The sequence below is a fragment of the Monopterus albus genome, unplaced genomic scaffold, assembly GCF_001952655.1.
Source record: "Monopterus albus unplaced genomic scaffold, M_albus_1.0 scaffold164.1, whole genome shotgun sequence".
NCBI classification, from domain to species: domain Eukaryota; kingdom Metazoa; phylum Chordata; class Actinopteri; order Synbranchiformes; family Synbranchidae; genus Monopterus; species Monopterus albus.
In genome coordinates this window covers 619313-635500 of record NW_018128044.1, presented here as the reverse complement: position 1 = coordinate 635500, position 16188 = coordinate 619313, and the positions used below count along the sequence as shown (strand labels likewise).

General features: G+C 41.4%; 1 protein-coding gene across 2 annotated transcripts in view; it reads left to right on the top strand.

Annotated features, from left to right (window-relative positions):
- Positions 1-13781, top strand: part of tbc1d32 (TBC1 domain family, member 32) — a 61583-nt gene extending 47802 nt beyond the window's left edge. For both annotated transcript variants that reach the window (XM_020615390.1, XM_020615389.1), the window contains 2 exons: positions 4931-5119; positions 13289-13781. In XM_020615390.1, the coding sequence (XP_020471046.1) occupies positions 4931-5119; positions 13289-13408 (309 nt within the window). In that variant the 3' untranslated portion in view covers positions 13409-13781. The remainder of the gene's footprint in view (positions 1-4930; positions 5120-13288) is intronic.
- The last annotated feature ends 2407 nt before the right edge of the window (positions 13782-16188 follow it).

Below are 16188 nucleotides of genomic sequence, written 5' to 3'. Positions count from 1 at the left end.
AGAGACGTCTCGGTTGACGTTTCTGTGTAGTATGGGGCTAGCCCAACCGAGGGGATATAATGTATAGGCCTGGTGGGTTCAGGGTCTTTCGTCTTACATCTGCCTGTGTGCAGTTTGGAGGTGCAAGATACCTGAGCGTGTAATGTTAATTTTACCTGTGATCCTTTGAATAAATCAGCACTGTTTTGTAGTTACTTGGACTGTCTCGTCTCTGAGTTAGCAATGGTAAGAAGAACCAAAGTCCTTCACCACCATTACACATTACTAACTTTGTGTCTCCTCTCTCCCGTAGTGTGTCCTCTCTCTCTCCCTGTACCTTTCTGCAGGTTGCCCTGGCCCTGAGACGTCTCTGTTGCCAGCCTTGCAGCTGGCCATAGCAGTAGTCAAAACATGAAGCAAATCAGTGTGCGTGTGTGTCTCTGTTGATTAAGTGGGGTGTAGCTAAAAACATTCTCACAGACTTCTAGTAACATGTCGTGACTTAAACATTTATTTCTCAATACCCCTCACCTTACTGGGAGAGGGGGTGGCGTAGCGTCAGTATTCAAGCAGACTCTTAAATGCTGCCTTCTCCAGGGGAAAACCTATCCCATTTTTGAGCTCCAAGCCTTTACTCTTCTCCAGCAGTCACCCATTTTATGTGTAGTCATATACCGCCCTCCTCGATCAAAGGATTTTATTACTGACTTTGGGGACTTTTTAGCAACATTTGTTCCACAATTTGACTATTTTTTGATCTGTGGCAACTTTAACATTCACGTGGACAACCCCTCAGATCAATTAGCTAAGGATTTTAATGATCTCCTGGAGTCCTTTGATCCCATTCAAGCTGTCTGCTCCCCCACCCATCATCGAGGGGGGTATGCTGGACTTGGTTATTTTTCGAGGTCTGGCCATCTCCATTAGCGATGTGGCTAATTTAGCCATCTCCGATCATTGGGTTCTTCGCTTTGAACTTCAGGGACCTAAGTCGGCCCCCACCCGGAGGACCCTTGGTCATTCTCGGAGGATTATTACCTCTTCTACATCGGCAGACTTTGCCTCTGCTTTCTTGGCAGCAGACCTACACTCTATTGAAACGCAGCCAATGACTTTCCTCTCTGCATTTGATGCCACCTGTGTCCGGATTATGGATTCTGTTGCTCCGCTGAGGAGGAAAAGAACCAGGAACCTCTCTGATCCTTGGCTGAACGACGTCACGCGGGCCTGTCGGAGGCGGTGTAGGCAGGCAGAGCGGAAATGGCGGAAGGATGGTCTGCAAGTCTCCTTAGACATCCTAAGAGCCTGCTGCCAGGACTATCATAGAGCTGTTAGCAATGCTAAGTCTCAGTATTTATCCCAAATTATCTCGGAGAATAGGCATCAGCCGAGAGTTCTTTTTAAGACTATAAACTCGGTTATCAATCCCTCTAGTGCTGTGTTTTCTGAAGCTTCTAATACTTTGTGTGACGACTTTTTAGTGCATTTTAGTGGAAAAGTCCGGGCCATCAGAGTGAGTCCTCAACGTCTACCACCTTATGCCCCAGCTGTGTCCTACCCTGGTGATACCTTCACCTCGTTTGCTCAGGTGTCCCTCTCAGAACTTAAAAAATGTGTGCTTCAGCTCAAACCCGCTGCTTCTCCGCTTGATCCCCTACCAGGGAAGATTTTTAAAGAAGTTATTGATTGTATTGGCCCTGGGCTGGTCAACTTTGTTAACTCATGCTTGAGCTCTGGTTCGGTTCCTCCGACCCTTAAGCATGCGGTTGTTAGACCACTACTTAAAAAGCCCAACCTTGACACCACGGTATTAGGAAATTTTCGGCCAATATCCCTATTGCCTTTCCTTGCTAAAGTTATGGAGAAGTTGGTCCTTACTCAGTTGCAAACTCACTTAAAATCTATAGATTTGGAGGATAAATTTCAATCTGGGTTCAGGGCCCGACACAGCACTGAGTCTGCTTTACTCAAGGTTCATAACGATATTGCATTAGCCTTGGATGCTGGGCGTCCAGTTATCTTAGCTTTGCTGGACCTCACTGCGGCCTTTGACACAGTGGACCACTCCACTTTACTTTTAAAACTCCAGCACCTTTTTGGCCTGGATGGGGAGGTGCTAAGGTGGTTTGAGTCCTATCTTACCGATAGAACCTATTCGGTTATGATTGGTGACCATTCTTCCGGCGCAGCTTCCCTGTCGTCAGGTGTTCCCCAAGGCTCCATTCTGGCCCCTTTGTTATTTTCCTTGTATCTGTCACCGCTTGCCGCCATTATATCTAGCCACAACGTTCCCTTCCATTTTTATGCTGATGACATTCAAATCTATATGCCGCTGGTTCATCCGGAGTCAGGTTCGTTTGCTGCATTGCAACACTGTTTACAGGATGTCAAAACTTGGCTAAGTCAGAATTTCCTTCACTTAAATGAAGGAAAATCTGAATTTATTGTTATCAGCCCTAAGTTGGACGGAAGTTCAGTTGATCTAGGCACATATGCCCCCCCGCTCTCGAATGCGGTAAAAAATCTGGGGGTAATTTTTGATGCTGATTTTAACTTTGATAATCAGATCAAGTCAGTGGTTAAATCCAGCTTCTACCAGCTAAGACTGCTAGCAAAGGTGAAGCCATTTCTCTCTCGCAGTGACTTAGAGAAAGCTATTCATGCGTTTGTGACTTCCCGGCTTGACTATTGCAATGCCCTGTACTCAGGGCTATCCCAGTCATCACTCTCCAGGCTCCAGCTTGTTCAGAACGCGGCTGCCCGTCTGCTGACAAACACTCGTCGGCATGCCCATATCACTCCGGTTCTGCTATCCCTTCACTGGCTGCCTGTTAAATGGAGAGTAGATTTTAAGGTCTTGCTTTATGTTTTGAGCCGGCTGGGTGGGAGTTGGCCTATATCAGACGCTGGATATCTATTTGGCTTCTGTCTGTTTGTGAGTGTTCTTAACTGATATTGTATTACTATGCTTTTATTGCTGTAGCACTTTGTGCTCTTGAGCTGGAAAGTGCGGTACAAATAAAGATTATTATTATTATTATTACTGTAGCATCTTCTTTGCTTGAAATCGGAAGCGGATTTCAATCCTTCGGTGACCTGACCTGCTCAGATTAATAATGGCTCTGAAAGCCTGTTTATGGTAGAAGGAAAATGAAATAAAGAATACTGTGAGAATACAGTCGTATTCACCTTTGACCCCCAAGTTTTAGCTCACAGGAACATTAATAACATTTTGCAGAAAAACAGCTGCTCTTGGAGTGACCTCAAAGGGAAATAGATTAGTCACAGAAAGTAGTGTGGACTTATTTTTCTGCCTGAGGGTTTTAAAAACAAAGGGCAGCATGGGCCCAGTTTTTCCCCCATATTTATTACAACACACAAACAAGGATGTCGGTATTTCTATTAAGTTTATCTAAGTAGGCAGAGAGAATAATCCAACATTCTTGGAGCTCGTTTGTATGCTTGAGCAGATTAGTGTTGTGAACACAGTGGCTAATTATTAGCATGACAGTTGGTTAAAACCCAGTGTGTGCACTGGCTTTAGTCTGTTGAATGTTTGGAAAACTGCATGTAAAGGCACGAAGCTCAGATTCAATGGTACTGATTGTAGTAAAATTGAAATGGGGAACAGCAGAGTTCAGCCAAGAGGAGAGTATTTTCTATCAGGCTTTGGACTTTCAGCATGCTGTGTTTTTATTATACATCCCAGCCATGTGGCTCTAGGGGTGGCAGTGTTGGTCTTTTTCTGTTGTGTTTGGTGAAATATCAACAACCACTGGAATTTGGCACAGATGTTTGTGGTGGACCTTGGTGACACCCTTGACTTTGTGTCTAGCGCTATAATGCGATTCATGTTTGTGTTTATTTTTAATGGATTGTCTCAACAGCTACTGGAAGGATTGATGTGAACTTTGGTACACATTCATGTCCCCTTAAGGTTGAATTATGATAACTTCAATGATCCCCAGACTTTTCATCTTGTGGCATATAGTTGTGCTTGAGAGTTATTGGGTTTTCCCTAAAATACTGTAAGGTCTAGACCTTACTCTCAAAGTGCTCTGAGATTTTTTGTTAATTGGCACTATACAAAAATGTAATTATTTAGAAAGGCTGTTTGTAGCATTAGTTAAAAGTGCCCCTCTGTTTGTTTGGCAGTACTGTTTGCCCTGCCCCCTCCCTCCATTGTTTTCAATTGTGTTATCGTTCTAGCAGGCTTGTTCAGTTTCATCATAGAATGCTGCTGTAAGAGAACTTAATTCTCTTAAGCTAAATATTGTTTAACTTTTATTACTGTATATGTGGAGCACTTTAGGTCCTCTGACAGTTAACAGCTTTGTCCAGCTGATCATAAACAAACCGCCTGCTTTTTGATTTTAAACCCTTTGTCCTCAGTAGGTAAATAGACCATTTTTCTTTGGATGCTGTAGTACTTTGTGTTCTTATCACTGAGAACAGACGGGAACCCTTTTTTTAACCACTGCATTAATATCACTGATCTCAGTGCAGTCCTCAGCTGGAGAAATACACATTAGCATGGAACAACTTGTCTTTTTCCCCCCCTAATCCCACTTCAATATTCTGCACTGCACATTATCATTTTAACTCTGAAAGTAAAATGTTTCCATAAAGATTCATTTAGAAAAGCTGATAGAGCAAATTAGGCAAGTAGAGACTCTACACATATAGACTACAGAGGAACATCATACAGCTGTGTTAGTTCAGGTACTTAAACTGTTCTTGACCAGTTTAAACCAGACTAATAGGAGACAGAGTTGAGACATACTGTATTGTGACATATGATTCATTATGTGTGGGAAGATTCAAGCAGTTTATTCAGATTATAACAGGGATCATCTTGTCCTTCACCTGCACTTAATGTGAACTACTCAGACTTGGGCACAGAGGTTGTATTAATATTCTTTTGACAGGTTTATTCTGTTTCTCTGCACAGATGTGCCTCCACTGGCTGACTCAGTGTTTCTGGAACTATGTGGACTGGACAGAAATCTGCCACTACATTTCCACCTGTGTGGTGATGGGTCCTGACTACCAGGTTTACATGTGCGTGGCCATATTCAAACACCTGCAGCCAGACATCCTGCAGCGTACACAGTCCCAGGAGCTGCAGGTCTTCCTCAAGGTGAACTGAAACACAAACACAGAGAAACCAAACCTCAGTGCAGCAGCAAATTTATAGACAGAACAGCCCATTTATAGGATAGAATAGGTTCAGGATTTTTCAAGTTGGTCTATATACAGTACTGATGTGCCCATATGGATGTGAAAATAGGCCTTGGCTGCTATAATTACTCTTTAGCCCCTTTTACACTGCGCCGTTCTGCACTGCCCAGCCAAATTAAAAGTCACACATGTACAATTGCATGCACTTCAGTGCAACACTTCTGCCTTAACATTTGTGTTTATGAAGCTCAAAATGTTTGTTTCTGGTGAAATTGTCAAATGTATAAATTCAGTTATACATTCATTATTGAGGCCATAGTTAAAGGTGGTGATGTTCTGGATTACATTATATTCAGAGGTGTTTGTATATTTTTGTCCTGCCCATTGACATAGATGAAGGGTCAGAATATTAGGAACACCTAATGTAGTCCAGTACACCACCACCTTTAACTATGACCTCAATAATGAACATATACATTTGACAATCTCACAGATGGTCATAATGTTATGTCTGATCAGTGTACACTTCCCCCCCAAATTAGCAGTCACACCTGCACAATTCTATGCACTTCAATACAACACCTCCTCCTCCTTAGCATCTGTGTTTATGAAGCTTAAGGTTTCAGTTTTTGGTGAAATTATCATAAATGTTTAAGGATAATGATAATCACCTTTATTGGCCAAGTATGCTACACACAAGGAATTCGTTTCTGGTACAGAACCGATTATATTATTTATTTATTTATATTACATAACCAATTATATGTTTATTATTGAGGTCGTAGTTAAAAGCCGTCCCTGGTAGGCTAGTGGTTAAGGCGCAGCGCTCTCACCGCTGTGGCCCGGGTTCGAGTCAGGGTTGCATCAGGAAGGGCATCTGGCGTAAAACACGTGACCAAATGTCACGGGGGGGTGTTAGTGTGGACCCTCCAAAATGCCACAACAAGGGCCAGTATTTTTGCTGAGACAAGTTTGCCTCATCTCCTGTATAAACTGGATGAGGAATGAGCTGCATCAGCGCAAACAAAGTGAATCAGAGAAGTAAAACTTTGTCCTAGCTTGCAGTTGTTTCACTAAATCAGAAATAAACACCTCTGCACAACCCTGGGGAAAGGATTTTTTGTGAATGTGTGTGAAGCCCTGCCCTCAGACAGACACAGACCTGAAATTGGATGCACGTAGTAGGCTACTGTAATTCCTGATTACAATGTATAAATACAAATAACGGCCTGTTTGCTTCATTTTCAAATTGACTGCAAAGTGACTGTCGGACATCACGATCAGCAATACACCTCTAGTACCGGGATTCGAGCTGTATAAAATAAATACAGGAGCAGCAGTTTTATGGCTTTTTTACATTTAGTGTAAAAGGGGCTCTGCTCTCCACACTGACTCTGAACATTGGCACCCAGAATGTCAATACGAGGAAGAAAAGTGAGGAACAAAATACCCAGTCTTTGTTCTGCACAGAAATGCACTCCAGAGTTTGTCACATACATAACTTTAAATTAGTTAATAACTCATTATCCATTAATTTACACTGACCCCCTCCTCAGCTACTCTTAGCTGGATGCCACAACCGTGCTCTGCAGTTTCTCTCCTACAGTGGAAATTAGCTCCACATATACACAACTCTCTCAGCTTTGCAAAAGGCATTTTTATGTGCATTTTGACTGCTTAGCCATCACTTGTTTCTGTCTGAACACCCTGGATAAACATAGCTACAAACCATGTTCTCCTGTGTGCAAGGCACAGATGAGACGACTCTGGATTGTGTCAAACGCGCACATATATACTCCAAACACAGATTCAGAGCAGGTTTTACTGGTGTCTCAAAACCACAAACTGAAAAAGTATTCCAGCTAAGAAATGTGCAAAGCACAAACTCAGTTCAAAGTTCACTCTGAGAACAACTTCCAACTAAACTCCAGCTACCAGCAAACTTACATGGGACTAATTTGTGTTACAGTGCCTTGCGAAAGTATTCGGCCCCCTTGAACTTTGCGACCTTTTGCCACATTTCAGGCTTCAAACATAAAGATATAAAACTGTAATTTTTTGGGAAGAATCAACAACAAGTGGGACACAATCATGAAGTGGAACGAAATTTATTGGATATTTCAAACGTTTTTAACAAATAAAAAACTGAAAAATTGGGCGTGCAAAATTATTCAACCCCCTTAAGTTAATACGTTGTAGCGCCACCTTTTGCTGCGATTACAGCTGTAAGTCGCTTGGGGTATGTCTCTATCAGTTTTGCACATCGAGAGACTGAAATTTTTGCCCATGCCTCCTTGCAAAACAGCTCGAGCTCAGTGAGATTGGATGGAGAGCGTTTGTGAACAGCAGTTGTCAGTTCTTTCCACAGATTCTCGATTGGATTCAGGTCTGGACTTTGACTTGGCCATTCTAACACCTGGATATGTTTATTTGTGAACCATTCCATTGTAGATTTTGCTTTATGTTTTGGATCATTGTCTTGTTGGAAGACAAATCTCCGTCCCAGTCTCAGGTCTTTTGCAGACTCCATCAGGTTTCCTTCCAGAATGGTCCTGTATTTGGCTCCATCCATCTTCCCATCAATTTGAACCATCTTCCCTGTCCCTGCTGAAGAAAAGCAAGCCCAAACCATGATGCTGCCACCACCATGTTTGACAGTGGGGATGGTGTGTTCAGGGTGATGAGCTGTGTTGCTTTTACGCCAAACATAACGTTTTGCATTGTTGCCAAAAAGTTCGATTTTGGTTTCATCTGACCAGAGCACCTTCTTCCACATGTTTGGTGTGTCTCCCAGGTGGCTTGTGGCAAACTTTAAATGACACTTTTTATGGATATCTTTAAGAAATGGCTTTCTTCTTGCCACTCTTCCATAAGGGCCAGATTTGTGCAGTATACGACTGATTGTTGTCCTATGGACAGAGTCTCCCATCTCAGCTGTAGATCTCTGCAGTTCATCCCGAGTGATCATGGGCCTCTTGGCTGCATCTCTGATCAGTCTTCTCTTTGTATGAGCTGAAAGTTTAGAGGGACGGCCAGGTCTTGGTAGATTTGCAGTGGTCTGATATTCCTTCCATTTCAATATTATCGCTTGCACAGTGCTCCTTGGGATGTTTAAAGCTTGGAAATTTTTTTGTATCCAAATCCGTTTTAAACTTCTCCACAACAGTATCTTGGACCTGCCTGGTGTGTTCTTTGTTCTTCATGATGCTCTCTGCGCTTTAAACGGACCTCTGAGACTATCACAGTGCAGGTGCATTTATATGGAGACTTGATTACACACAGGTGGATTCTATTTATCATCCTTTGTCATTTAGGTCAACATTGGATCATTCAGAGATCCTCACTGAACTTCTGGAGAGCGTTTGCTGCACTGAAAGTAAAGGGGCTGAATAATTTTGCATGCCCAATTTTTCAGTTTTTTATTTGTTAAAAAAGTTTGAAATATCCAATAAATTTCGTTCCACTTCATGATTGTGTCCCACTTGTTGTTGATTCTTCACAAAAAATTACAGTTTTATATCTTTATGTTTGAAGCCTGAAATGTGGCAAAAGGTCGCAACGTTCAAGGGGGCCGAATACTTTCGCAAGGCACTGTAAATAAATCAAAACCTTGAATGATATGAACTCAAATAAGCTGAACAGATGAAGCCTCATTTGAGACTCGGGACAAACTTTCACAGACAGAGGGCTGGGTCTTTGTCCCTCATTTCTTACAGCATTCCATGTGCAAACCTTCAGGGTCGGTGTGGAGAGAAGTTACAGCGACTGAGACCTCTTCTCATACATCATTACTGTACTAAGACCAACTTAGAAACTCCCAAACTTATCCTTTAAGGTGGCCCTCTGTATCTTCAGTGAGCCATTACTCTATATGTTAATATGATAGCGTAGGTAGGTAGTAGAGAGATGTAGGCTGTACTCTTTCAAATTCAAATCTTTTGAGAAGAAAAAATGACTTCTGATATAAAAAAAATGTCAAAGATAATGTTTTGACACAAACTATGCTTCAAAATTTGACAATGCAGCAATCTAACAGCTGACAAAACTCTTGCAGAAACTCATCTGTAAAGCTACAGACATCAACACGTAACATTAAAAACTACTTCCAGTGCATCTCACTTACAAATAGGGGCCTCATTTATTTGGGCTCAAACATCTGTATGTGCAGTCTTCTGCTGTTGATGCTGTAATATCTCTACTGAATTTTACATCTCCCCTTTTAAATTCAGCCGTCATCCATGATTCACATTCAGAATGAATGAAAAACTGTTAGAATCTGTTCACCAAACCTCCTCCTGTGTGTTTCCAGGTTTGCTGAAAGATGCCTGCTGTGAAAGTTAACATTTTGTTGAAATAAGTTCTGCTTGGTGAATCAGATGAACGCTGAATTGAAGAGTGGCCCCAAAGATTTTCTAAAGTCACGAACTCCAAGACTTCTACTTATATCTAAAGCAACATCAGACACTAGTATGATGAATGAGACATGGCTTGACATGAAGCACTAATCATCATTACTTATTAACATTTCAATCTATCTCGTCTCTGGCTGATAGCTCTGGTGTTAACATGGCCATGAACTGCCGCTGACAGTTAGTGTGAATAAAAGATCAGTTATGGAGGCTTTATCTGAGGACGTTCTTCTAATGAGCTGTAACATCAGATACTGCTGTGAGAGACAGCTCTGAGACTCAATGCGAGTGAAAGAGAAATATACACCGACCGCGTCCTGAGCTGAACTGTTTTAGATGTGCTGGTTTGCATCGAACAACTTTCTCTCTCTCCTCCGTCGCTCTCTGTGGGAACATTGTGAAAGAACAATCTTACTCAGACTGATGTAGTATTATAGCATTTGTTTTAAACATAACCACAGACACTTGCACCCGTCTACATGAATCTTGTCTCACTATATATTTATATTTCATCTAAATTAAAATGTGAAAAGGGAAATGGCCCCCCGTCACTCTGTTTGCTCCTGTTAAATAATAACCCATCTCTCCATTTGCTATTAATCTTGTTCTTCTGTGTGCACTTCAGTCCATTAGATCTTTGTCCTCCTTACCATATAAGGACACTAAGATCCAGAACTCTGCACTCACAGATTCAGATTATCATGCACTGAAAACAGTGACTGCAGAGTTCTGGATCTTGGAGGAGACAAAGATGTAATGGAGCTAAGTATACAGAGAACTAGAAGATTAACATTAAAGATTAAATGGAGCAGTAGGTCATTATTATTATTATTATGTAAAGGGAGCAAACAGAGTAACAACAGAGGGGGCAGTAGGGTAGTACATAAATAAAAAAATGGGTACACAGAGCTGTGCTTGATTTCCTGACTCTTCTGTAATCATTGCTTTGTTGTGATATTCCACTATTGGAACCTAACGAGTAGCACACCCTGTACCTCCCTTAACCATCACCAAGCATAGCCTCTGGGGTTGACGTGGATCATCCTGCTCACACACGCAGTCATCTGTGTGTTTACACACGGTGCTTGTAATGCTAATTCTTGAGATGTTAAGGCACAGACATTTAACCAATCACCGGCAACTGCTCTGTGTGCACACACACCCTCCCCCTTTGTGTTCTTGGTACTTGATTTCAGTACTACCTCCTGAGGGGTGCTGGAACAACACAGAACCCATGACGAGCTTTACTCAGCGCAACATGTTTCTGTAGGTTCCTATTATGGAAAAACCCCTTAAAACTACTCACAACTCAGGGACATTAGCTTTTTTGTTAAGGAGTCAAAAGTAAACATTTCTTTGTATTAGGAGGTCAAAGGTTAGGGAAAAGAGCCACTGATCTAAGGTAATTAAAATTTATTACATTATTACACTGGTCTAGATCTGGAAAATAGTGATTCCCAAACATTTTGGCTTGAATCTGACTTTAGTAAGTAAACTACTTAACATTGACGATCACTAACGGGGAAATAATGGTTCAAATGTAAATAGAAACAATGATAAAGTTAAGTAAAGTCAAACTTATTAACGAGCCTTTGATTGGGATCTGGCTGCAGGCAAGATGGCAGATTGTGACAAAGGTTTGCATGGTGTCTTCCTCAGCCAGAAGTTGGGTTATGAACTGGGTTAACCCCAGCCGTTGCCCTGATGAGGTGAACAGCTTCCAGGTAATAGAGCCAAAATCCTACCAAGGTCAGCAGTCCGCCATCTTGTCTGCAACTTGCACAGAGCTGGCTCTAGAAAACCGTTCACTTGGTCTGACAGGATTCCACTTCATGTGTATACATATGGCCCTGTCTGGGAATGTTCAGCCATATTAGAATGGGAACTAAACTATCAGAATTAGTCTCCTACCTTAAATCGTAGTCACAGGGCTAAGTGTGCTCTCACTGCACCACATCCTTGTCACTGTTTACCTGCAAAATAAAAGAAAAAGTAATTAGATTCTCCAAAAACACATTCTGCAAGCTGATGAAAGAATACTACAGTGCTGACGAACTGCAGAAGTCATTAGACTGTGGCAGCTGTTTTAAAAGCCTGGTTAATGACAGAGGCTGAACTCATGGCGCTTGCTGCGCGTATTGTTACTCTGAATGCAGTCTCTCCTCTGGGTGCAGCATTGCTCAGGCTGCTGAGTGACGATGCCACTCACAAAATAATGTACACCAGTCACAGTTATATGCTCTGCTGCAGCGTTCGCATTGCCCATGAGCCCATGTTGTCATGACACATGCACACTGAAGCTCAGGCAGCAATTACGGCAGCTGAAATTAAAATCTTGACTGAACAAATGAGCCACATAAAAAGTTTCCTTTGTCTGGTGTGATCCATGTCTCTCAGGCAGTGAAGTGCTGCATATTAAGACATCTTGTTATGTGTGTACCTGGGTAGAGGAGATGCTAGCACGTATTAAGATATCTGTGCAACTATGTTTGCTTTGCTCCCCCTGACACTTCATTACCTAAATTCATAGCCAAGATGTTGTTTGCTGTCATGGTGCACTATTTGATCCTGGGATTTAATTTGAGTTCTGGTGACTATGAAATAGGTTAATATATAGTATTGTAATGAAAGGGTTATCAAATTATTTACACTTCACCTCCTAACAAAGTGAAAGATAATTAACTGAGCCACCCCCTGTCTGAATACCCATGTGCATATTTCTATCGCCACATCTTAGGACATTTCGTTTTTTTCTAGCTGTAAGTCTTTAGTCGAACCAATGAACAGTGACAGTTACAACAGCATGGACAGTCTGTTTTTTAAAAACCACTTTGGTCACTTGATTGCCTCATGTCCCGGTACTTTAAAGTGGTCCTCCAGCGATTTAGTATTATAGCTACATAAAGTAGAGGGCATGTGAGAAACAAAGGGAATCGTTCCCTTCTTTACTCATTCACTATTACAACAGACAGTAGTTTTCTGTATAGTCAGCAGTTAATTGAAGTTCTGGCCACTTGGGGATCATATTGCATCTTCACTGACAACTGCAGTGTCGAACTAACTCCTGCAGCTACATACTGCATGTCTGAGGTCACACTAAGAGCTCAGATAGTAAATATACACACAGTAGTGCACTCTGTATTAAATAAGGAATGATTCTGGGGACAGCCAAAGTCTCAGGTCAAAACGGAGGCAGCAAAGGCAGAGATATCCTCTAGTCCCACAGGTCTCGCTTCAGAAACACTCAAGCCTACATTACCTATAGATACCATCATCTTCACCCTTCCTTCCTGGTAAACTCAATCATCTGCCTCTAGTTTGTAATATGGGCTTTCTGTAATACATTTGTAGTTTCCAAATTTAAAGCTACTCTACCTCATTTTTTTCAGCCGCTAGAGTCTAGTAAGGCTCAAACTCGCACCATAAACTGCTTCTTAGCACTGTTCGCTCCTCTTGTACCATTTCATAAACTTACGAAGTGAATTACAGATGCTTGGTTGCAACAAACTGTAGAAAATGCGTTAGCTGACCAATGAGCAAATTTGTCAGCCTAGTAGAACACTCTGGTTACTGCTAATGTGCCACAAAGCTCTACAGATTACATTAGTACTAAATATGCCAAGTAAACTGACCTTTATGGGAATACAAAAACTATTGGTAGAGTGTGCCTTTAATTTGGTGGTCAATACAACAATGTTTCCTTCCACCCTTTCCCCCAGGAGGAGCCAATCCAGGGCTTCAAGGTCAGCAACTACCTGGAGTTCATGGAGGAACTGGAGCACAGCTACAGAAAGACTGTTCTCACTGACATGACAAGTATCCGAAACCCTGTCGAGTAGGAATATTTCCATATGTCCATCTTGCACAAATTGCAGCAGAGGTTTTGTTTTTTGCTGGACAACTTTAAATGCCACTGAAGCTATTTGTATTAAAGTACCTATACGTATCTGCTGGTGACACTGAACACTGTTCACCACCACACAAGACATTCTGACAGCATTTCTCCCACAATCCTTTGGTGTGGACTGGGAATTACTGCCTCATAATGGCTGCATTTTGTAATTATGAGATAATGTTCAACACCTCAGCCCTTGGCTCAGGATCATCGGGGTTCTAAGATTTCTTCAGTATCAGAGTAGCTCAGTGACAGTTGTCAGTGCATCCAGTGGTACTGTACATACAGTGCCTATAAAAAGTATTCACCCCCTTGGATGTTTTACCCTTTTATTGATTTTATAAATCAATAATGGTCAATATAATTTTTTTTTGTTGACAAAATTACAAAAAAACGATTTAATGTCAAAGTGAAAACAGGTTTTTACAAATAAATGTCAAATACTATGTAATGTGAAATTGGAAAAAGCCAAATTATATTGACCATGATTGAATTATAAAATCAATAAAAGGGTAAAACATCCAAGGGGGTGAATACTTTTTATAGGCACTGTACTCACAATGAGGGGCCACAACTTGAAGGATAACTTCTTGGTTTTTTGAACATGCTGTATTTCCCCTAACAGTGGGAATGGTGACTCTATAGCTAGTGATAATTTTGTAGAGATATGAGGAAACAAAGTTAACCGGCTTCACCAGGGCAATCATTGAACCTGAGAGAGCTCAGAATAAACATTTCAGTCAAAACCATTTTTCATCTCTGAGTCAGAAGAAAAGCAGATACAGGATTTGGGCAGCCATTACAGCTAACCCAATGACCAGCTCATCAGGCGATCATCCTGTGTAGCTAGCTGTAACGGCTGCCCCCTTTTCCTTCTGACTCAGACATAATGACAAATGATTTGCCTGAAATCATGTTTATTCTGAGCTCTCTCTGAGGCTAACCGATCAACTTGATAACTGGAGTTTTCTCAAATGTCTATAACGGAGGTAGTGATACTCTAGCAAAATTATTTCTAGCTATAGAGTCACCATATGCCCTTTTAGAGGAAATACAGCAGGGGAAAAAACTGAGTTATCCTTTGAGCTTTTGGAAATTTAAGCATGCTGAATTAGCTATTAACAGTTACTATTTGCTATGTACTGTTGGATGTATCACCAAATTACTGTCATTGAAGAAATCTTAAAAACCTGACCCTCAGGCAAATTCTGAATTCACTCCAATTCCTGCACCATTAGTCTATGAGATCATTTTCTCCTAATTACAGAATGTTTGCTATTATTAGATAAAGTCTCCAGTTTTTCTTTAGTGAATGCAGTGCACTTCCAAATATCACTACCATATTTAACTGGACAGAAGTAATAAGAGTGCACTTCCAAATATCACTACCATATGACAACTGGACAGAAGTAATTCAGGTTTTCTCTCTGGAATTAAATGACAGGTCAAGTGATAGGCTCTTTATTCCTACTATGAATAAATCCCATAAAAAGACCAAAACCAAATGAGATGTATTATCTGTGCAGCCAAAGCCAAATATTCCTGGGTAACATGTTCCTTCATTATCACAAACACACACACACACACACACGCTGTAGTTTACTCTGATTCAATCCCGCATCCAAGTTAGAAAGTAGTGAGACACTAACAAACTGTTGGTTTTGGTCTTTTCATGGCATTTGTTGACAGTAGGAAAAATAGAATATTGGCATCTGTATCCAGTAAATCAAGACAACTGTACAACAAAACTCTGGAGAGAATCAAACCACATGCCTCATGTTTGAGTTACCCGCTGTCATGAGCTCTGGTCTGTAAAAATTACATGGCTTTTCTGGCTACAAAACAAATCGAACAGTTTCACATCATAATTTCCCTTCATGTTGTTCCCGTAAAACCTTTGAAAGTTCTGTATTCATTTTGGTCCTACAGTGTAAATATCTGAATCTGTATGTGTTCAACAAGATGATCTTGTTCTAAGTATTAAAAGAAGCATTCAGTTGGAGCTGGGAATGAATTCTGATATAAAATAAAACAGTATGTTGCTTCTTATAAAGCATTTGTCCAGACAAATTAACAACCCTGTGAAAGGTCTGTTGCCTTGCCTGCAGGAGGAGATGCGCTGACATTCTGCAGAGTCTGTCTCATGGATATGACACACATCATTAATGCCAGGACACGCAATGCACCACACAGCCTCTCGTGTTTGTGTACTTAAGAGGGTCCTTATATGAAAGATGCAAGAGGAAGGTTTTATCATTGTGACAAAGCCTCATTAGTAAGCACAGCTTTTCCTCTCCCACTCTGCACTGCTGTCCCTCTTCAGACACACTGAGGCCTGAATAATAAATGAGTTCAACACATCCACCCCTCTGACGACAACTGTGTTCATCAGGGGAATATGCAGGGCACAACAGAGGTGATGGCTTACAGTGAGAGGACCTGATCAAATATTTACCCTGTAAAACAGCCATTCACCAGTGGGGGTATTTAGAGTTGAGAGAGACTTGGAGAGCCAATGCCAAGGTGCACCGAAGCTGTTCTGGTGGCCCAACACCTTTTACTTTAATTTGTCACCTGTCTGTGTTATGACCTTGTAAAACCCTTTAGCAAACGCTTTCCTAGTTGCACATCCAACAGCCACAGAGCAACATTTAAACTAGCACCACTGCTCTGCCTGGCAAGTTCATGGGAATGGGAAAGACATGAGGTCACTGTGACTTTTGA